Source organism: Gymnoscopelus braueri (genome assembly GCF_963280865.1).
Source record: "Gymnoscopelus braueri genome assembly, chromosome: 19".
In the NCBI taxonomy this organism is placed as follows: domain Eukaryota; kingdom Metazoa; phylum Chordata; class Actinopteri; order Myctophiformes; family Myctophidae; genus Gymnoscopelus; species Gymnoscopelus braueri.
In genome coordinates, this window is record NC_137621.1 from 35,054,055 (window position 1) to 35,078,083 (window position 24,029).

The following is a 24,029-nucleotide window of genomic DNA, read 5'->3' on the forward strand; positions in this document are numbered from 1 at the left end:
TGCCCAAAAATGTGTGAGAAGACAAAATGATTGCTGAAGTAGTCCTATACTCATTGTTAGCCGAGCACTTTACTGACAAAATAGCATATTTTGAGTAGTTATAATACTGTAAGCCTATATTAACACTGGATAGATCGATATAATTAATACAAATTGAGCTGTGTGTGGAGAACATTAAACCACATGTGTGTGTGTGTGTGTGTGTGTGTGTGTGTGTGTGTGTGTGTGTGTGTGTGTGTGTGTGTGTGTGTGTGTGTTAGAATGAATTAAAATTTAAATTAAATGGAGCCATATACCAGTAGGTATAGTCTTTGGTTATATGTGGATATAGCATTTGAATCCCTTCATACTATTGGCAGGATTAGTGAAAATGTTGTAGTTGCTCCCAGGAAAACACATAATAAAAGAAGACACATTTCTTTGACAGTTTGGTCCTGTATTTTGTTGACATACAAACCACAGTAGTACCTTAATAGCAACATATTATTCACAGTCCTTTTGGTATAAGAATGGTTGGCCAAAAACAGATAACTTTCAAGCTTGCTGTATGATTGCGATGCCCTTTGAGCAATCAGCAATAAAACAAAGTATACATTAGGCTTAATGTTCTTCTGAGGCTCCCAGAACCATTTGACAAATAGAATTAAAAAAAGGCATTGTAAAGTCGAGGCCAAGTGAAGAGTTTTGTTCCAAACCAAGATGACAAACATTGAAGTGACACTGTCTGATAAAGTCATTGTTGTGAGTACAAGATCAAACATAATATAGCACAGTAGTAATGTAGAACTGAGGTCAATGGTTGTCAAATTTAACATTTTTACAGACAGGACTGTTTTACATAATTAACCCTCTACAGACCAATTTCTCTGGATTTAGCGCCATTGCATGATGAATTACTAATCACTAACCCCCCCCCCCCCCCTCAAATGTATAGATAGCATTTATGAAACAAACTTACACAACCCAGATCTGCAGAATTGAGGCACATTACAGGCCGGCCGGTGTCATACATGAAGTATGAGAGATCATGATCAACTGTAGATGTCTCATCAACTACAATCCCATGACCTTATAACATTGCCATTGTATTTTTAATTGGTAACATCATAGTCCACCATTTCCTGCTCACCGTTTGAGCAAATGACTGAGCCACATTGGTGACAAAATAGGCACCGAACAAAGACTTCACACAGGGATAGCAGCACATACAGTACATAGTAGCACATGCAGTGTTGTATGTCATCTTTTTGTGTGAGACATAAAAGAAAAGCCTAACAGAGAGACCAGACAGGGCCTCAGGCTTTGTACCTTGCACCGCTCCGGCAGACTAGTTCAACAATACAGGGACCACATCCTGTCTAAATTAGACCGGAAAACCACAGAGGGCTGTCCTCACTCACTCTGCCAGGCTTGTCGGTTATGTTTTAAAAGAGAATCACATGTGTGTTGTCCACACAAGTTTAAAAAGGTAAAATATATCATTATTAACATACTGAATAAAGTTAAACCTAGCAATGATAATGGAACGTGTACTCCACTACAGGGAAAACTATGCAAAGTGAATCCACACATTACTCTGCGATACAAGGTGACTGTAAACAATACAACATGAAAACAACAGGTCTTCCATTTCATCATCGTACAAACACTCCAGGGCAAAGGTCAATGCACTATCACACTACAAAAGCACATAGGCTGTTGTACTGTTGCACATAGGCTGTCAATAAAAACAGACAGAGACAGTGCTGTGGTGAAACAGAGAGCACTATGCTCTTGCAGTGCTAATATGTTACCACACCACTCACAGCTGTGGTTCTCAACTTTTTGGTGCCTATGGTCTACTGTCCCTGACCCGTGTATATCAGTATGCACCATGTAGCTATGAAAGTGGATGTCTGCAATAAATGTCACCTAGACAAATTCCAGTACTTTTGTTGGACTTGGGCATAAGGCAATTCTGATTAGTCAACAGAACAAGGTTTGATTTATTACGATGCCTTGCAAAAACAGAATGAGGTGGTGTCCCGGTCCCAAACGGCATAAACCTAGCAGTCAATCTTTTAAAGCCCATAAAATTTCATATTTAAAAAAAATAAAATGTAAAAAGTAAAAATCTCAAGGCACACCCTGAGGTCACACTGCAGAGCACCTGTGTACTTCACTACAGCAGTTGAGATCTATGACCTTCCACACATTCCACCAAAACCCTACATCTATATGAGTCTTGGACAAATATTCACCTGCAAATTGGAAAACTGGTTTTGGAAACAAATTACTGGAGATACACTCAGTTCCACTCATCTGGCACTTAAACTCTCACTAAAGCACCATTTACAGGATAAGCAACCCCAAGTGCACTTCTACCTCATCTTGTCTTTTGTTTGTATATATCTGACAAGTTATTGGATGACGATTTCTGAAGGTGTGGGGTGCACGTAAAACATACGGTCCTTACAGAGATGGGGAGAAATTAATTATACGGCACTTGTGGGAGAAGAGAGGACGTTTGAGAGTGGGGCACTAGTCAAAAGTACAAGTAACTCTTCAGTTTACTGGCGGGTCCCGGATCATCACGCCTCCGTTTTCCATTCCAAAGTAAGCCCTCTCAGCCATGTCCACAAAGAGCCCAGTCTCTACCACACCTACAGGTAAGAGAAGAAAACACAAAGGCACAAGGTTAGTGATTTGTTGCTAGACCATAATAAAAAGGTGACTCTTGAGTCAAACAACCCCCATCACCACCCAGTCTGACTGCTCTCTCCTCACCTGGGATCATCTTGATGGCCATGTTGACCTCTCTCCAGTTCTGGGCATGCTCAAACTTCCAGTCCAGGATGAAATTGCCGTTATCGGTGACGACAGGGCCCTAAGAGACAGAGAGAGACCTTTAATATGTCTATCATAAATCAAGGATAGTACACACCGCTTTTGTTTTGGTCCATTGCTGTAGTTTGATAAGCTGAACACTCTACACTGGATCCTGGGCAAGTTAGGAGAAGTTGGGTAAAAGTGTGTGTGTGTGTGTGTGTGTGTGTGTGTGTGTGTGTGTGTGTGTGTGTGTGTGTGTGTGTGTGTGTGTGTGTGTGTGTGTGTGTGTGTGTGTGTGTGTGTGTGTACCAGTGAGCTGCTGGGAAAAACGTGCAAGCTGAAGGTTAGAGAGAAGCTCATCTATTCAATTGTGTATTACTTGTATCCACACTCAAAATATAAGGGCAGCAGAAACAAAAAAGTGTTTGTGGAGAGTCGTACAAATCGAAAACTAACACTCCCAACTGCAGTAGTGATCCAGGGAGCACAAATATGTAGGAGGAGAGCCATCAACAGTCCACTAAACCAAGTGAGTAGGAGGTACAGTTGTTTTTTTAATCTAAAATCAGTGCAATGCATCATACTGTATCCCCCACTGTAGGTTGGGTAGGAGACCAACTGTTTCCATATTTCTACTGTAGCTTGTTCACCCCAAAAATCACACTCCCATCACTTTCACCGTTCAGGACAAGTCTTTTAGGAACAAAATCAATGGCGAAAAACTAAGTATATCCAATTATTTTCCATAACATTTAATTTATTCCAAACCTTTTCCAGGACTGGAAAGCAGATTTTCTAATTTCAAAATACTTCCAAGAATTTCATGATCGTGGGAACCCTGATCGTTTACCACCCCACTATTATGTAGTCCTAACTAACACAGTAGTTTCCAGAGCAGTAAAACATTTATTTTATGGCCAGGGTACATGGAATAGCATTAATTAATGCATCACTTCTGTAAATTCCTGATTATTCATGAGATATTAATGCATGAGTTCAGTGTTGTTACATGTTAATGTATCAACTAAGGGGAGTGCATTATCAAGAACAATGACTTATTAAGCAGGAGTAGTTCATAAATGGACTACTGAAGAAGTGCCAACCGACCTCAGCACAGATCACATGTAATAAGTATTGTAATCCTCATTGATTAAGCATTAGCTACTCGACTTCATTATGTCTGTGGTCCTTCCAATAAAGTGATGAATTGTTCTTCCTTCAAGACTAATGTTTAATGTCAAATGATGTGTTATACTGTATATTAATAATTAATCGTACTTTATAACAAACATGGTGAACACATAACTAGCTACTGCTTTAGTTCATGACAATAGTTCATCATTTAATTATTGACATTTTCAAGGAAGAACAATTCACCACTTTATTTTAAGTGCCACAAATGCTAACTCTTGAGCTAAAGCGTAATCAATGATGATTAATCCACAAATCAAGTGCGGTCCAAGGGAATGCACCCCACCCAGGCACATCAAAGACATATTTCAATAGGTGCAGGATAAAAATTAAAATGCTTAAAGATAAAATAAAAACATTTATTGCACAACATTTCGACTGTTTGCTTGTTCATTTTCCATCCTGATTTGCTAAGATTGACATCTGAAGTTTGCAGGAGTGGCCCGTTTTGAACAAAATGGCTCAAATCATGAACGTGAGCGTCCATGATTGAGCGTCCGATTGCGGTGAAACTTTGCATGCACAGTCGCACTACGTTGAGTTACAAATGCCACCATTTTAACATTGCCCTATTATAGCGCCACCTGGAGGCCGATTTTTGCAAAACAATAGTTTTTTTATATTACTCCTACAGATTTTGTCCCAACATTGTCCCATTTCAGACTACCTACTGTAAATACCTTGTTTCTTTTGATGCATAATGTGGAATTTTATGTTTTGTTTTACTTATATTCTTTTATATTCCTCAATTTTATTTATCTCAATATTGTATGGGATAGAGTCCCTTTAATTTTGTGGGGGGTAAAGTCCCCCTGGTCTGTGGGTTTGTGTTCCATAATCCTTGTTTTGAGGGGTTAGAATTATCTGGTGTTGTGTGTTCAAGACCCATAACTAAGACAAGGATTCCTCCGAGGAGTCTTGATTATAATTGATTGCAACAAGAGTTTGATTCCCATAAGCCTAGATAAGCGGGGTTTAGAGTCCCCAGGTATTGAGGGATCAAGTCCCTAACTAATACAGTAATTCCTTGCAAGCTTCGATCAGAATCACAATGTGTGACGAAACTACGACCTAGAGTATAGGAGGCGACATATGCCAGGAGGCCAATACGCCAAGAAAACAAAACAAAACGAACTGAGGAAATTGACCATCCCTTTATTTTTGTTGGTAGCTTTTTACAACGGTCTTGCGTTGACTACGAGGCCGTAGATCGGGTCGTAGACATCAGTCCTAGACTGTCACACTGAATAATTCAAGATGCTCATGACAGCCTATATCATACAGTGTGTGGTCACCTTTGAAGTCTCATTATTTAACAACCAGCTTCTGTTTTTCTTTTTTAGCTTTGGGGTTTTTTAGTCCCCCTGAAAGAGTGGGTCTGAGTCCCATATGTTTATTCATCTTTAAATATTTTAACACTCTACAGCAGGTATGTGCCATCTAGACTCACAAGTCAGTCTCTAAACACTTTGCTCAACTAGAGACTGAGGACAGTCTCAGCTTTCTTGTATAAAATTGGGTTGAAGCAATTAGTTGAAAATAAAAAAATAAGCCTGCATTGTAGAACCAATCCAAATTCTTGCATTTATAAGTCCCTTGATGTATCGGTAGGTGGGGATCCGATCGTCTAGCAACGTAACACTGTGCTACCTTCCTGAAAATCAAGTGGTGAATAAACAAGATCCTCCACTTACTGCTTTACTGACAGCCATTCTCAAGTTGGCCTCCCCTCCAAAGCGTGCAGCGATGGTTCTGGAGATGGGCACGTAAGCCATGGGAATTACCTCAATGGGAACCCCCTTCTTCCATTGTTGGCCCAGTGACTTGGAGTCTTTCCTGGGGACAGGAGAGACAGGAGAATAAATCCAGATGCTACTCCTACATACTCGCATAGATTTATACATTTTACCAGGTCCTTCTATTTAAATGTAGTACCAAAGTCCTGACGCCCACACTTCCTGGGTTATGAAGATTTTAATTCCCATGCCAGAAATGGTGTGAAAACTACATTAGGAAATCATGCGATTCAGTCCCCACTGAACCAAATTACACTCAGTTAAAACATTCCTGAGATTCTTTAGATTTCCTCACTTGTGTTAACTGTTTGTTATTTAGCTTGTTTGATGAAAACAACTGGGAGGAGTTAGGTCATTTCTAAGCCTGAGAATGGTAGTCGATTTGTAGGCGGACATTTATTTTCTTCCTTTTTGAATAAATTGCTAATTTTTCACCATCATTTGATGCTTCAGAAACATTTGAGAAAACTGTCAGGCTTTTTTTTAACACAGTTCTTATATTACTTAATTGAAAAAATGGTCAGACTTCGGTACTCTTCTCTATTGTGTGACTGACAACATTAGAATAACCTATAACCTACACCCTCCACACACAAGGCTGTTAAATCCACTCATCCCTTACCATAACTGTTCCTAATTCCAAAGTCCAAGGTTATTGTTGTTGATATTTGTTTATGTAAATACATTTCTATTTTTTGTAATTGGACTATACATGTGAACGCTGTCAAGTTCAACTGTGTGCACACACATACACACCTGAAGTCAGCGATGACAATGAAATGTTTAGCACATCCAGCAACTATTTTCTCCTGTGTCAGGCAGCCCCTGTGAGGGACAAACATCAACTGACAGATTAAGGGACAAAAGGACAGTGTGTGACAGAGAGACAATGAAAGTGGTCGCGAGTGAGATTTACATCATTTAAGGAACCCAAATACAGACTCTACATCCACACGAGTATGGTTTAATTTTTAAAACAATTTTTAAAACAAAAAAAATCTGTCCACACAGCAGAGTGTGTTTGGCAGACAAAGACCAGATCCTTCACTTCAGTCTGCACTCTTATTATTTTGATGTAGTCCGGACCCAGGGAGACTGATGGCCTGAAATAGTAGCTTGCCTCTTGCTTGCTTTTACTGCACAACAGCGGCAAAATTATAGGTATTGCTGAATTTGTTGACATAACCACTGGTAGACAAGAGTCTCTCTATGGTAATGGGTCAAATGCTATGGTTGTGACAAATCAGGGAAGGACGCATCATGACTAATAAGATCCAATCAGGAACTGAACAATGCATCATGGTTTTCAGTTTTCACAAGTCTCTGTTCCTGCTTATCCAAACGAAAAACGCTGGAGTTTTCAAAACAAAACAGGGCCAGCAGTGTTTTGAAACGACTAATTTTAGGGGTTGGATGCTAGGTGTAAACAAGTTATGCATTTTGAAACAAAAACAACATAACTAGATCTATGAACTCACCCTCCCCCTTTGATCAATGTGAGCGCCGAGTCCACCTCATCTGCCCCATCAATGGCCACATCCAACTGCATGTTGGGAATAGACATCAACACAATTCATCACACCAGCAAGTAAAGGATGATAGAAACACTGCAGACTAAAACATTCTTTCACAAAAGCTGTTTTTGAGTCCCTTGGCAAAAACATTACATCAATTTCATCACTGCCCTGCAGAAATAAAATGTTGTTTTCACTTCATGCCCATGGTTTTTGGAATTCGACCGTGCATTAACAAGCCTCTGGATAATATGTCCTGTCTTTTGCAGAGAACATTACAAATTGCATGTTTGGGCATCTTTTCACGATTTCTTTGTCTCACCTTTTATATTAAACCCCATATCAGATTTTAGAGATGCTTACACGCATAACTCCTTGCGTTACATATGCCAACAGTGTGTCAACTGTTCCTTTAATGTCAACAGTGTCAACAGTTCCTTGAATGTTTGATTATTCTTGCACATTCCCTAGCGCTACTGGCATTTAGAGACATTTGTTGTGAGTGTGTCATACCTCTGGGTATCTATCCAGATCAGACAGAGTGAGGCCATGACCGAGAATGAGCTGACGAGCCTGGGAGAGGAGGAGGAAGAGAACAAGAGTGAAGGGATGAACTTTGAGGACTGTGATAAAAGTGTTACACACAGGCAAAGTACTGTTTTCAGAGGTTTCTTTTTTTAAAAGGTCATTTTTATGAGATTCCTGATTTTAAAGAAAATGCACATTGGAGACTATGAACAAACAACATTGATTGTTCATTGTTTGTTCAGTAGCTCAGGAGTCTCTCCAGCTCTTTAATAAACAGAAAATATATTTTCAGGTGGGTTTTTAGGGCTGTGGTTTTCAAACTTTGTGCCCAAGCCACACCAAAGGGAAGTGGAAAATCCTCAAGACATACCTGTATTCTTATCTGTGCAAAATAGCCACTATAACACATATTAGCAGAATTTCCTTCTTCCACAAATATTTACTGTATAGAATTGCCTTGGTATTGGAAAATGAGTGTGCAAAAGTAATTTCTTATATAGTTTTAGTTGTATACGCTCATAGCACAGTTTGGGAACCACTGTTCTAGGAATATCCTCTCGATCAGCTACAGCTATTATGCTATGGAGTTGGACTTTCATTCCTTAATAACTATTAGTCACTTCTGATGTTGGTGGTCTGAGATAATCTACGATGAGAATAATCTACTACACTTGCAATAATTGAATGGTCTCTAGACCAGTGTCTATCAACCTTTTTTGTGCCAAGGCACACCTGGCATAGCCAAAAAATCCCAGGGCACACCTAGATATACGGTATATATAATTATATATATATACGGTATATCTATATACACACACTAGGGGTGTGCCGATTTTCACATTTCACGAAACGATACGATATTGGGCACACAACTTCGATACGATACGCACTTTTTTATCATGAAAATATATGGGGGAGAAAAAAAGCAAATGCAAACAAATATTTCTGTTTTTGCATTATTCAGACATGCAAACTTGTAGCTTTTCAGCTTCCACTAGCCGTTTTGAATCCAAATAGGGCAGAGACATAGTGTGACACCTGACCCGAAAAAAACAGCATGTTGTCACCCTTTTCACCTCGGGGCTGTTTGCATGCCTGATTATTATTATTGTTTAAAAAAAGATTTTTTTTCAAACCTCCTTCAAACGGCGCGGCACACCTCAGCAGTTGCCCCGGCCCAAAATTGGGACGTTTGCCAGGGTTGATATACACTGCTCTAGACCAGTGTTTATCAACCCTGGCAAACGTCCCAATTTTGGGCCTGGGCTACTGCTGAGGTGTGCCGCACCGTTTGAAGAAGGTGTGAACCCAGCCCCTCGAGAACAATAGCGGCGATCGTCCGTCAATCGATACGGCCATCATCCGTTTCACACACAGCCACGCCCGAGTCCATTCAGTGTAGAGACCATCACCCATAGGAATGCAAATATGTTGTCCTACCTGGTACTGTATAAAAAGGGCACAGGGTAGGCCTACATGCTTTGGCACTCAGTATTACTAAGTGGGTCGGAACGGGTCGATACGGCGGACCTGAACGTCGTACCTGCTAAGAGGGGCTGTTCTGTCCCAAAAGCCCATGTTATAACCTGCCATGATGAATGTCCAACAATAAAACCCTACATAAGTGTTAGTTTTCTTATAAAGTGCTTCTAAATCACTCCAGTGTGTTTCTGTCAACGTAATCCGTGTAGTTTGGTGTTTAATTACTCCTCCACGGAGAGAATCGCTTGCAACTTCAAGCCGTGGTGCGGTCGATATATAACCGGAAAACTCGCCCCAAAACACGCTCGCCCCCATTTCTTTTCGCGGACCAGCGGTTTTTGTATTCCTGTATTTGTTTTACTGAGGATAAGGTTAGAAATAAGTTTACGGTTAGCCATATTATTAGTTTTACTGAGGTTACGTTTAGGAATAAGGTTAGGTTTAGGCATAGTTTAACGAGGTTACGTTTAGGAATACCAGGTGAATATCACCGGATTTCCCCGGGGGTGACTGTTTTGGGGCGATAGTTTTGGTGTTCGTCTGTAGTGGGCAACAGCGCATGCGTCCGCAATAATGCTATCAGGATCAGATTATTAGATATTATTATCAGATATTAGAAGTATATTGGGTACCAAATATACTTACCAAAGAAGTTTTACTCTGGGAAGGTTTTCAGACTCCTCCATTCATTGCACTGACCCAAGTGTATATATTTGTAGGCCAAAGATTTATATATTTGTAATGGTCAAGGTTTCTTTATACCTGCCCAATAATCTGTGTGTGCGTGCGTGCGTGCATATATATATATATATATATATATATATACACATATATATACACACATACTGTATATCTAGGTGTGCCCTGGGATCTTTTGGCTATGCCAGGTGTGCCTTGGCACAAAAAAAGGTTGATAAACACTGCTCTAGACTAAGATAAATAAAGAAGGTGCTGGAAGTGATACATAAAGAGTTTTTTTGTTCAAAGGTCAAACTGAAAAAACATTTTCAGCTCTATATTCTGAGAGCTACAGGGTGTTTGTTCAGTCACATGGGGTCTCTCCTGCTCTTTAGTAAACAAAACACATTTTCAGGTGGGGTCACCAATTTCATCCAATCGTTCCAAATCAAAATGTGTCTGTTGTTTTTTTGTTTCATAACTTCCAGTTTCACTTGTTGATCCTGTATGTGTTCTTTCCCCTGATTGGATGGAATTGGTATCCCCACCTGAAAATATATTTTCTGTTTACTAAAGAGCTGGAGAGACCCCTGAGCTACTGAACAAACACCATATAGCTATCAGAATATAGAGCTATTTAACACAAGTTTTAACAACAAAACATAATAACAAAACAAACAATCTTTTAACACATCGTGTGCCAGAGGTTTATTAAAATAGGGTACATCCAGTGCCAGCATATCTTCCATCCACTTACGCTGATATGTTTCGTGCTGTAGAAGCCCCAACGCGGACGTGCATGTAAACAAAGCCTGCGTGCGAGACGGCGGAGGGTCCCGACTAACGCCTGGAACAATAATATTTCTAACGCGATCCTCCATTGCAGAGTGATCGCCGATCGAAAACGGCTCACTTCCACCACGTTAAAAAGAAATAGGAGATATTAAGCTTTTAGTCAAGGAGTTAACATTGGAGCGGACGAACGGAAGCATTTTTGACATGGATCCATATCCGGCCTCTCCTTCTTAGAGACTCCTTGGATGATCCCAAAGTTTCGTTAGAGTGCCCCACGTGAGAAATATATATATATATAAAAATGGGCCAAAAACGGTCCGGACCGTTTATGGCACATAACGCATAGCTTCTCAAAAATGGTCCAGACCGTTTTTGGCACACAACGTGTTAAATGTAAGTAACAGATAGAGGATGCAAGATAGTCTGACATGGTCCAAAGGTTGTGAACCTCAACATGAGATAACACGAGTATACATCTCTGGCTTACTGGGCTTACAATATGCTTGTAAAACCCATTCTAAAGTAAGTCTTGGTTATTCAGTATATTTAAAAGCCGTCAGAAATGAAAAACTGACCTGGAAGGAGGTGGGGATGCAAACGATGTTGAGTTTCTCCTGACGAACCCTCTCAGCTGCAATAAATGACAACAAGAATGTAAGAACAAGAGCAGTTGGGGGTTAGAGCCTTGCTCAAGGGGCACTTCAACAGTGGGTATTGAGTATGGCATTGAGTGCTGCTCGTTCACTTCCCCACCCAAATTAGTTTCGGTTGGTCCAGAGAATTGAACGCGATACAACAGCAGGAAGGCCTACTGGAATTGGTCTTGGTGACAATGGCTCAGAACACACATACAGACACTCTTGTAGTGACGTCAACATCCACCTACAGGGCCTCACGTTTAGTACAATGGCAGAGAGCAGGACAATACAACAGTCATAGACACTACATTAGTCATGTTAATACAGCTGGAGGACAATCAACTCATAGTTTGTTCACCTTGGCTTGGACATGAAATCCATTGAACTGTAGATGAGGCTACAGATAAAACATTAACCTTTTTAGCTGTTGATGACTTTGCCTTAAAGGGATAGTTCACCCCCAAAATTTGATGACCGGCAGCGGTTCCGGTAGGTCCGCTGGTCATCAAATTATTGGCTTAGGAATGCGACAAAAACAAAACAAATATCCATGAATTCGATAGTGGAAAAAAATATTTTTTTGGGGTGAACTATTCCTTCAATACTTGTTTGTTTATGCACTGCTAACTTTTGAGGTGCCCAGACACCACCATGACACTCACCTAACCTGTCCACAGCATAGACGATGGTTGAGCCACTGCCTACGCCAACCACCTGGTTGTTCTATGAGAGATGAAAGACAATCACATGACCATGCTACATTTCACATAATCATGCTTATGTATCGTTGAGTGTATTCTTGAATCAAAACAGCGGCAGAAACGTTTAAAAACACTTCAGTTACGTTGCTTAACCAACTTACTTCCCTTTACCCAATCTCTAATGTTTCAAAACAAGGTTTACCAAACACAAAGGTGTTTGTAACAAAACAAACAAGGTGTGGTAACAGCAAAGTGGTACTACATGTATACACATCGTCTTGGTGTTATATTTAGTGGCGGTTCAGTTACAAAGCAAGCCTCTTTGACAGCTTCAGTTTCTAATTTGAGGTTTGTGGTTTAACTCCTAAATAATCCATCTGATGCTCTACTACAACATCCCAGGTTAAACCAACACTGCAGTGCAGGCTCTTTACTAGCTGCTGCTATGCTGTAACACACCATAGAATTGATTGATTGATTGATTGATTAAATATATTATTAGCAGTTGCAAATAGTACAGTGGTACAATATTACAATGATTGCTAAAAGGATAACACAAAAAGCCCTTAAGGCCTTGTTTCCATTGTGGTACTGTGTATTCAATTAATCGAGAACAAGTCTGTAAGGGTGTAACAACATCCTTTGGGCCCAGTAACGGGCATGCATAGCGCTCATGGTCTTATTACACTGTAATAAGATGAATTAATTACATAACCATGTGACTCACTCTTTTATTTATCAATCTGGATGCTAGAGCTAAGCTAGCTTCCATGTGGTGGTGGGATGCATGAAGCTACCTTCTCATCCAGCATCACAGAAGCATCTCTCACCCTTCCTCTGTGTGTTCCGCAGTGGTGGAAGAAGTACTGACATTTTATACTCAAGTAAAAGTACCAATACAATAACACAATGTAGGAATACTCTGTTACAAATAAAAGTCCGGTATTTCAAGATATACTTGAATAAAAGTTTAAAAGTATTCGCATTAAAATAATTATACTTAAGTACTGAAAGTAAAAGCACTAGCTTTGCAGAATGTCCCATTTCACAAGTTTCCAAATGTATGAAAATGCTTTGAAAATAGCAGATCTCACTGCTATGCAAGCTCACAACGTTGAGCTTGCAGATCGGCTATTTTCAAATAGCCTAAGTATGCATAGGGCTGAAGTAGTTGGTTAATGCATGTTTTGTAATAAGAATCAAAATCTTTACAGTAACTAAAGTTGTCAAATTATTGCAGTGGACTAAAAAGTACAATATTTGCCACTGAGATGTAGTGGGGTAGAAGTAGAAGTACTGAACATTGGAAATACCTCAGCAAAGTAAAAGTACCTCAACATTGTACTCGAGTACTGAGCAAATTTTCCACCAATGGAGATCCGTCAACAAACAAACTGTCCCACATGTTGCAGCTAAAGTGGTGATCGTAGTTTTTACCTGGATGTGATTATCCACCGCGGCGTAAGCTGCCAGCTTCTTGGCCTCCTCGGCCATGATGAGGGCACTGTTGTTTCTGAAGAGCCGCACGTGTTTCTGACTCCACAGATTCAGGGAGAAGAACAAGTGGCTCCGTCCCGGCGAGGCGACGCAGAAGAATCCAGCTGTAAGGTTGGAGCAGATCCTCCTCTGGAGTCTCATGACCCTCCCTGCCCCTTCACACGGCCCGCTGTGACACAACAATGCTGTCTCCACCTCCTTGTGGTGTCGGGTTGCTAAATACTCTCTCCTCCTCCTCCTCCTCCTCCTACTCCTCGGACACTGTTGCCAGGTTTTGTGAGAGAAACAAGCAACCTGGTCTATGACCCACTCCACTGAGAGAAGCTTCAGTCTGATAATCAGGCTAGGATAGGAGGACACCACCAATAGAGGTATAATATAACGGTGGGCACTAGGGACATTTGGGCACCTCGATGTGAAATTTGCTATTTTGTCCAAAATGTTAAAACAAATAACATATTTGGGAAATGTTTTTTAAGTAAAGTATACATTACAGTCATTTAGCAGACGCTTTTATCCAAAGCGACTTACAATAAGTGTATTCAACATAGGTAGGGAACGAAAACTACTAATCACCAGAAGTCTTTAGTGCATTTTCTGCAAAAACAAGCAACCAAGAGTATACCTAGCGCTAAGGTAAAAGTGCAATATATCAGCTACCTATTTCCTTAAACAGATGAGACAAAATAGCTAAATATACATGATTAGAACATGCATTCGACAATTATAGTCTAATATTTCTACAAATTGCTACAAAACCTGTATATCCAGTCATTTTGGGGCATGTGAATGTCTGTGATCTTACATACATTTCATGTATTCCAAATACACAGTCATAGATCCCTCTGACGACGCGCTGTGTAGTCACGATCTGCGCAGCCGTAAAAGTGCTCTAAACTCCTTCTGTACTCACCCAATAATTAATTCCTAAGACTTGGAGTCAGATATTGTCCTCTAGTTTCATATACATTTGAAAGTTCTGCCAGAAAACGTGTGTTTAGTGAAATATCTCCACTTTTCCACGAGCTGCACACGGACGACTTTCTGTACAGGCGAGGGGCCTGGAATGAGTGCAGGACTGAATATATCTAAACTTCCTTTAGGAAGCACAAATGTTTGGGCACACAATTGGCAGGTGATGTGATTCATTACCCCGCACCAATCACAACGCACCTGTCAATTGTGTGCCCCATTCGTTTGTGCTTCCCTGTGTCAATTTGTGATGACGTTTGTGGTGATCAGAGGAAGTTTTGATAAATTCGGTCCTTCACTCAAGTCTGACCCCTCGCCCGTACAGAAAGTCGTCCGTGTGCAGCTCGTGGAAAAGTGGAGATATTTCACTAAACACACGTCTTCTGGCAGAACTTTCAAATGGATATGAAACTAGAGGACAATATCTGACTCCAAGTCTTAAGGTCTTAAGTTTGCATGTTCTCCCCGTGTCTCCTAGGGTAGGTACCCTCACAAAAACATGCAGTAATCCTGGTCACTATACTGACTCCCCCTGGTCAGCCGGGGCGCCTGATGGAGGGGAAAGGAACTGGTTGGAATAACGTGTTCCTTCCACGCGCTAGTCCAACCAGGGAAACTCTCCCCTGTCAGGTGACAAGAAGGTCAGTTGGCTCTCATGCATTAAAGGAGGCATGAGCTCGGCCCTGGCCTCCCTAGGTTGGCAGAGGGAAGGTAGTGCCCAGGATTACATAGACAATTGGCACTGGGTGTAAAAAATAGGGTTACAAAATCGTGGGATAAAAAAAAAAAAAAAAAAAAAAAAAAAGGTCCTTACACACCGGCGAATATGCGAATATACGCAAAATTTGGACTCGTTCCGAATAATTAAAAGACGCTTTTTCGCTTCACGAAACTGATGTGGACCCTTGCATTGACTTTATAAGGTTTTAAAACCTTCGCATGAAGAATTCGCCCCGGTGCGTAAGGACCTTAAAGGTCCTTACACACCGGGGCGAATTCTTCTTCTATTCTTTTAATTATTCGGAACAAGTCTGAATTTTGCGTATATTTGCATATTCGCCGGTGTGTAAGGACCTTTAGGAATTAAGTATTGGGTGAGTACAGACGGATTTTAGAGCACTTTTACGGCCGCGCAGATCGTGACTACACAAGCGCGTGGTCCAGAGGGATCTATGACTGTGTATTTGGAATACATGAAATGTATGTAAGATCACAGACATTCTAGGGCTAGATAAAATTAAGCCTGATTATGTTGAAAAATAATAGGCCACATGAACACTTTGCGTCGCATGCGACGCGTTGTGAGCTTGTAGATCTGCTATTTTCAAAGAAAAACCTTGAAAAATTAATGTTTTTTGAAACATTTTAAATATACAAATCTTGTATGGGGGGTCCCTGGCACAAAATATTTTCAGACCTGTGGCCAAAAATACATGTTAACTCATTCAGTGCCAAAAATATTTCTGGCTATATCACCCCTGTGCCAAGGCCAAAAATACATTGTAAAAAAAAAGTGCTTTGGAGCCGAGATACAGCCTTTTCAGTTAAAAAGTTAAACAAGAAGTGAATGGAGCAGCAAATCTTCAAATCATCATATCTTGGGTTCTGAACCTTTTTTTTCAAAAAAAAAAAAAAAAAAAAAAAAGAAATATTTTTTTGAGTTTTTTTTTTTTTTTTTTTTTTTTTTTTTCATGACGTCTCAGACGTCATTGGCACTCTGGGCTTATGAAAAACGTGACGTCTGCGACGTCATTGGCACTTAATGAGTTTGGGGGGTCCTTGACATGAAAATGTTTGAGAACCACTGATTTAAACAACATTTTAGGAAAGTAGTCCAAATAAACAACTACGCTTTAGAAACAAGCCCAAAAAACACAACCCTCAACGACAAATATTTACAAGCGACTTTACAGAAAAAAGCGAAAGTCGCTTATAATAAGCGGACATGGCAACGCTGTGCTTGGCCGTTCAGCGACGCCCCCAATGAGCGCCTGAGTGGAGAGACTGATAAACGTACAGCTATGGGTAAAGGCGTAGTGTAGCGCTGTTTCATGCGAGTTGGAGATCTGCGATCTGCGAAGTCCAACGCAGGTGCACGCAACAGCAAGACATCTATGATGGTCTATGTTGTAGAGTTGCATTCAAGTACACTGGGCCGTTCTGAGCTGTTTAAAATGTCGCGATGACAGTAGGCCTAGTGTAAAGTAACCACCTACATGTACTCAAGTACTATTACAATTTTGAGGTATTTGTACTTTACTTCCAATTGTCTATACTTTTACTTTACTCCATTACATCATCTCAGAGGCAAATATTGTATTTTTACAATTATTTGACAGCTTTAGTTTCTACCTTTAGTTACCTACCCTAACCCTTTGATTATGAATACAAAACATACATTAACACTTGTACTTTAAGTATATTTTGATGCCAATACGTTTGCGCTTTTACTAAAGTAAATTCTGAATACAGGACTTTTACTAGTGTATTTATACACTGTAGGCTACTATAAAGTACAAAAACATGAGTACTTCTTCCACCTCTGGTGATGATAACATAACATTTTAAAAGCAGACTAAACCAAACCCCTTTCCTTTCCAAGGTGATGGGTCAAGGGGAACAAAAAGAAAGTTCTCGAAATTATTTACTATCTCAAAATCACTTTAATAATAAGTAGCCTATTTCAAAAAGCCCATTTCATGACAATATGATGGAAACAAATATCAAGTCATGAGAAACTTTCTTTAAAAAAATACTAACTCAGAATAATGACCAAATTACTAACCTTAAAGGAGTAGTTCACCCAAAAAATTACTTTCTATCAATAGCACACCCCATGAAGCCTTGAAATCATGGATCTTTTTTTGTTTTTGTCGCATTCCTAAGCCAATAATTTGTGTCTCCTACCAGAGATGCACACGGTCAGTAAAAAATTGGCTTAGGAATGCGACAAAAAACAAAAAAATCCTTGAATTCAATAATTCATGGGGTGTGTAATTGATAGAAAATAAGTCATTTTTTGGGTGAACTACTCCTTTAATAAAATGTATGACTATTTCATAATAATGACTCTCAAAATAATGAGTCATTATTATTTATCAGGAGTCCATACACATATGTCCCTGGCAAAGCCTTGTCCGTGGCAAATTTGATTTCATGTTTTACACACCATTATAATGTTATTATTTTGATCATAATACCCAATTACTAAATATCAGTCTCCAGGCTTTCTTCAGAATATGTATGACACTGATTTACTATATGACACTATGGCACATTATAGGAGTCCACTAGTACTAGTGGTTCTCTAACTTTTTATTTGCAAGGACCCCCATAACTCTGAGAGTGTCCAAATGGAACCAAATGGACCCGTAGGCTCTATTTGGTTCCATTTGTACACTCTCAGTTACAGAGCTGTAATGGTCATTCAGGGCTATCTCTTTATAATATGTGTTTCTGTCCACCACAAGCCACCATGGACCCGTGTTATGTAGGCCTACTACTTTTTTTTTTTTTTTTTTTTTAAGAAATGTTTTGTAATGACATACAGGAGCCCCCACCATCACCACATTGGTGAAAACTGAGAGATCTCACTGTAAAATCACCTACATGACCTACATTTTTCTGAACTTTGACCTTTCATGTAACAAATACCTTATGTCTGTTCATTGTTGCAATGGAAAACATGTGAGAAGGTCATACTATCCAGGGCCGACACTGAATACCATTTGAGACGTTGGTCTGAGACTCAAAGACCCAGTTGAGGACAATGTCGTCCTCCTGCTCTTTCTGCAGAGCCTGGGGGTCAATGGTTTCAGGGGTCAAAGGGCTACCTGGCTGATACTCTGGTCTCTGGGTGACCCTGCACTCCATTTTTCCAGGTGCCGGCAATAATGATACTCGACCTCTTCGCAGAGTTCTCCAGACAGGGTGCTAGCGTTACATTGGAGACCCAGTGGTAGCCTACACCTTGAGGCTCGAACCCTGGAATGTCTCAAACCACCGCGTTTACAGCAATTACCCCTATTGCATGACAAATAATGACTATACAAACATGAGCCAATGACATTATTAATAACAACAAACACGTAACCTATTTCCTAACTTAAACGCATTCAGTAACACAACAATAAACTGCTGTATTGGTGGTGTGCACCTAGAGGCAAGTCCCTGTCCACTGGCACAACCCTGAACACTACAATACTTACTTTCTTTTTAAAAAAATATATTTTGGGGTCTTTTTCTGGCTTTATTGATAGGACAGTGGGCTGACAGGAAATGGGGAGAGAGATGGGGTGGTGACACAAAGGTCGTCGGGATCGGGAGTCGAACCCCCGACACGCTGTCAAGCTGGATTACCAGCATATGTGGTATGCGCCTGGACCGCTAGCGGGCGCCCCAATACTTACTTTCTTGACAAGTACTTTTACTTTGAATACAGTGAAATAATTCCTACCAGAAGAAGTATTACCACTTAAATGGAAAAAGTTAATCAGACTTTGCACCTTAAACCATTAAATAACTATTTCAATAAGCCCAGTCTCACATGAACACACAAGCACAAACAAATACTGTACATCACTATTACTCTTTATTTGGCAAACAGCTTGAGATAGTTTATCTTTTTCAGTGTACAGTATATACTATATAATAAACCAACACATTCTGTTTGATAAACATTTGTTTGTCTTATTTTTTTTTTACATATTACAGCTTACAAATATAGCTGGATCTTTTTGACAAAATTACAGATCTGTTTGACAACTACATGAATATGCTATATAAAAATCACACATTGTACATTCATGATTAGAAAAAGTAGGCTATATGAAATCAGAGTAAAACGCCACAGTACACAATTTCAAACAAATCAAAATAAGAGGGGGAAGAATCAAGGTTTCACAAACAGCGTTATGACTGTCACTCCAATCCAATTTACATCTAGATCTTGGAGAATGAAGTTTTGCTGCAATGCCAAATGATCAGTACAGAGGAGATATCAAGAAACAACAACAATACTGCCACGTAAGAAGAAAGAATTGGATTTTCTTGAATCTCTTACTTTGTTCCAAGTCAGGAAACTAATACCCTTTGCCCTGGATTATATGGATATCTGATAAAAACTAAACTTTTTATTGCAAACTGCCTATTCATACCTCATCGATCTCTCCAGCAGTGCTTACTTAAGGCTTAGGACAGGGGATTACACAAATGCCTTTTAGCTTTTCTGTTTTCTGCCCCTTGCTATCCCCACATGAGATATCTAAAGTCAGGCATCTGTCGCTTTTAGACTGCTTGAGGGAGCTGCCATTTCCAACTTCAACTGTTACAACATAAACAAAAAGAAAAACAAATCCTACTGTTATGAATGCTTAATCGAAAGTTACACCTTTTGGTCACATTTGACTTGAAGTGTTGAGGCATCACACGCACATTATATTTAATGAATTATAATCATTATGCTCATCATGCGTATTAAAATCATAGAATGATATAATACACACAATTTGCAATATTTGCAGGTGCTGTGTACTTGCTGCGGAAACTGTTTAGCCAATAGCACTGTCATAAGTTGTATTATTTTCTGTACTGCATGCTGTATGTAAGCATTCAACTGTATCTATTATGTGTGTGTGTGTGTGTGTCGTGTGTGTGTGTGTGTGTGTGTGTGTGTGTGTGTGTGTGTGTGTGTGTGTGTGTGTGTGTGTGTGTGTGTGTGTGTGTGTGTGTGTGTGTGTGTGTGTGTGTGTGTGTGTGTGCGCGCGTGCGTGCAGTCATACACATATAATGCATCACAATGCACCTCAAGTTAATTTAAGTGTCACCAACATTTTTCATGTTGTTCAATAACCAAATTGGCATGAAATGGGCTATGATCAGACTGGCAGCCAAATCCAAATTTGAATCTGATTGCTTTTATCAGTTTATTTGATCATCATATTTGAACCGCATTGGTTCAAAAAACTAAAACAAAATCAGATTTAAACCACATTGGCTATGTTCAGACTGGCAACCCAAATCCTATTTTTGGCATATCCAGATTGGAATCAGATTTATCGAGTTTGAACAGAAAAAAACACATGGAAATCGATTTCTGCTAATCAGATTTGAACCACCACTCTTCATAGGTGGTTTTAAATATGATTTTAGGTTTCTGGAAGGGTCAAATCAGATATCAAACTGTCCATGATGTCCCTCGCAACACAGAGGACAGGAATTTGGTGGTTAAGATGTAAGTGGTAACGGAATCGTTAATGGAGGAATTGGAGAATTTTTTTTCCTGGACAAATAAATGACCTGTCTGCTATCACTTTGGGGCATTCCTCTACAGGTGAAGGAATATTGTTGTATATATCAGCCTCCTCCATTGGCAACGATGTCACTGATGTTGTCGGGTGTAACAGAGGAGTTCTGCATCGCAACAATAAAGTGATATGGCATGAAGAGCGAGATGACAGATCTCATTCTTTCCATTGGTTGTTTTATTCTTGTCTGCACTGTTTTATACGTAGGCCTGCCTACCTGCACATACGTCCTTACAGCAACCAATGCAGATAGGTTGATGATGTCTGAATACACAAATCTGATCACTAAGAGTGTGCTCAGTCAGTCCTACAGGTTGTATTTGAGGACGAAAAGGGATTTGAAATTACATTTAAATTGGATTTATAAAGATCTTTCTCTCTCCAGAGTGCGCGAACAAGAAGTATTTTAACCTAAGTGGTTAGAACGTGAGTAGTAACGCTAGCATTATGGAAGAAAGGGAAAATAATGGGCTCCTGGATAGACTGAGAAATTACCTGTCCGCTAACATTTGGGGGGATGACGCCTCAGTAATGGCGAAGCAATGTACAGGAATAGCCGTACTGTAGGCTATATTATGAAGATAGTGTGCCTATGTTGTTACATTGTTACCACAGCGACCAATGCAGATATAGTACAGTAGGTCAATTAAGGTCTGAATACACAAATCTGATCCGCTCACTTGCAAATAACAGTGTGGACAGTCAGTGAGAACACATCAGATTTGCCAGTTGTCTGAATGGTCTCTGTACCATGAGGATGGGTTTGAAATCTCTAGTCTGCCTTGATTCCATCTGGCTTTTCTTTGCTTCCATGCTGGGCAGGCCTGTACTGTAAAACCAATGTCACCAGAGAGCTTGGATTTACACTATTGCTGAATATTGACTGTTGCATTGAAGTTATTGAGAAGTTTACCATTTGTCCTTTTGCAATTTTTTTGTGATTTGTTTTGCTGAATACAGGTCTGTACATAATGGCATCACATTGATTGTATCAAAAAACTCCCAGATGAGTCATGCTTTAAAGATGTGAATCTCCGCTCCTTTCAAATACACAGAGGAGCAAACCAGTGCTTAGAAATGTATTTTCTCTTCTTTTTTTGTTGGATATCAAGATATTCTCTCCAGGCACCTCTGGATTACATGACTTAACGCTGGCAAGCATCAACCTAATCTTAACAGCTAAGTAAAACTCAAAACAAGAACGGATTAATTTCAAACTCTGTTCGGAACAATTGCCACCGGAAAAAGGGATGCACCAGATGCACCATGTTTGTTTGTGTTACCTCCACCTAACTGGGCTTTGTGTCAGAACTTTTTTTCCTTCTTCTTTTTACTCTGGAATGGTTGTCTTCAATAAACACCAACATTTAGTCGGATGCAAGACAGATACAGATGCAAAAAGTAGTCCTGTTGAAGATTTAAAAGACAGGAAAATAAAAGAGACCATTATTCCGTTTGTCTTCCAGTTAGGGGTAAAAAATAGACAAATATTTTGCCCTTTGTACTTTAATACATCATCATTATGATAAATAAATATCTTATTTCCCTTTTTTTTTTACCTAAAATATCTTTCCTTGTATATTGCCATAATATTACTATAATATATTAATCATTAGATTAAGGTTAAACTACGTGTTTTGGCTTGTGCTGTCACTTTAAATAACAACTACATAATATTTCTGTGGAATGTATTTGTTATCTGGCAGAGCACATGGTAATTTCACCATAGACGTGGTGTTTTTGAAAGAGTTGGCAGGAGGTTAAGAGGACAAGCGAGAAGCGGTGTCTGAGACACAAACGCATACTTTCTCCCTTGTTCTCTTGCCTAATAAACATTGACTCATTTTTGGAATGACTTGGAAATGAAATATGCCGCGATAAAGTTGTCTTTCATATACTGAAGACAATAGCGGCTACAAAGTAATGGAATGTATGGCTCATACATTGGTAAACCAAGTTGGCACAATGATAGAATCTCAATAACGGATAACCGTGTACTTTACAACGCCCTAATTCCAGTGTATTAATTTGTGTATATAGCTTATAACCTGTGTACTTACGGAAAAGTATTGTAAGTACAATATAACTCTGTGTTTGTAGTTATGTGACACGGTCCCTAATATTTAATGGACTTGTATTGTTACAGCCGTCTAAGTACATTTACAGACACCCTTGGATGTACATTACACATGAGGGACATTATCATGTGTGTAGTACATACACAGTATTGCGTAAGTTTCTTCATAGGTTAATACAGTGGAAAAAAGCCCGCTGTAAAGTAGCGTGTTACCAAAACAAAGTAAACATGTTTAAAATAACTATGGCACTGAAAGGACTTGAGATGTCATAGAGGAGGTGATCGTCCACGCTGTACAGAACTCAGCTTGAGCTGAGAGATTAGCGATCTGTCCACACTTTGGAATAATCCGCTGGTGGCTCTTTTTCTTTTTCTCTCTCTCTCTCTCTCTTGTACTCTCACGTAATCCCTCCATCCCTTCTTCTTTCCAGTGCTTGGCCTGTGAATGTTTTGTCTTCTAATACAAAATCTAAACAGTCAATATTTATCCTTTTTGCTTCCATTCAGTCTTGCATTGAAAAATACTTTTTTCCCCCCTCCCTCTCTCTCTCTGTCTCTCTCTCTGTCTCTCTCTCTCTCTCTCTCTCTCTCTCTCTCTCTCTCTCTCTCTCTCTCTCTCTCTCTCTCTCTCTCTCTCTCTCTCTCTGTTTTCCAGACGTCATTCTTTTTTTCCCTCCTCCACACCAAAAGCTTGTATCCATCCTATACGCTACATGTGTTGGGCATCCATTATGTCCAAGTATTTGGCTTCAATGATATGAGGAAGCACACAGTTCCTAAGAAGGAGAAAAGAAAGAGGAAGATAAGGCATTTATGTGAGTCACTGTTACCTAAAACTACAACAAGAACAATTTAGATTTCAAGTAGGCTCTGCCTATATTTGTCCATGACTACCTTTTCTGTCATTTTGTGTTTTCTTCAAAACACACTTTCTTTCTTTTTTAATAATCTTTTATCCCATGATTTTTGTAACCCTTTTTTTTTCACCCGGTGCCAATTTTCTAAGTGATCCTGGGCACTACACTCCCCCCACCAGCCTAGGGAGCC

At 39.7% G+C, this 24,029-nt stretch overlaps 2 protein-coding genes across 5 annotated transcripts in view; both read right to left on the reverse strand.

The window, feature by feature from the left end:
* Positions 1–415: 415 nt before the first annotated feature.
* Positions 416–13,802, reverse strand: rpia (ribose 5-phosphate isomerase A (ribose 5-phosphate epimerase)). The gene is made up of 9 exons (XM_080413862.1): positions 13,569–13,802; positions 12,093–12,153; positions 11,368–11,423; positions 7,823–7,882; positions 7,274–7,338; positions 6,552–6,620; positions 5,694–5,835; positions 2,767–2,866; positions 416–2,642 (listed from the first exon to the last, which is right to left on the reverse strand). Exons 1-9 carry the CDS (start codon positions 13,767–13,769, stop codon positions 2,545–2,547), a joined length of 852 nt encoding a protein of 283 aa, XP_080269988.1. The 5' UTR covers positions 13,770–13,802; the 3' UTR covers positions 416–2,544.
* Positions 13,803–19,169: 5,367 nt separating this feature from the next.
* slc4a11 (solute carrier family 4 member 11) overlaps positions 19,170–24,029 on the reverse strand; it is a 122,726-nt gene continuing 117,866 nt past the window's right edge. For 3 of the 4 annotated variants that reach the window (XM_080413858.1, XM_080413856.1, XM_080413857.1), the window contains exon 20: positions 19,170–23,758. In XM_080413858.1, the coding sequence (XP_080269984.1) occupies positions 23,692–23,758 (67 nt within the window). In that variant the 3' untranslated portion in view covers positions 19,170–23,691. The remainder of the gene's footprint in view (positions 23,759–24,029) is intronic. The other variant, XR_013932107.1, reaches the window with a different exon arrangement.

Bases quoted from the DNA above. Each gene is read 5' to 3' on its own strand.
- rpia (XM_080413862.1), bottom strand. From the start codon at position 13,769: ATGAGACTCCAGAGGAGGATCTGCTCCAACCTTACAGCTGGATTCTTC. The intron at 11,424-12,092 runs GTGAGTGTCATG...CATTTATTGCAG, and splicing joins CTATGCTGTGGACAGGTTAG to CTGAGAGGGTTCGTCAGGAG. The intron at 2,867-5,693 runs GTAAGTGGAGGA...TCTGTCTCTTAG, and splicing joins GAATGGCTGTCAGTAAAGCA to GGCCCTGTCGTCACCGATAA.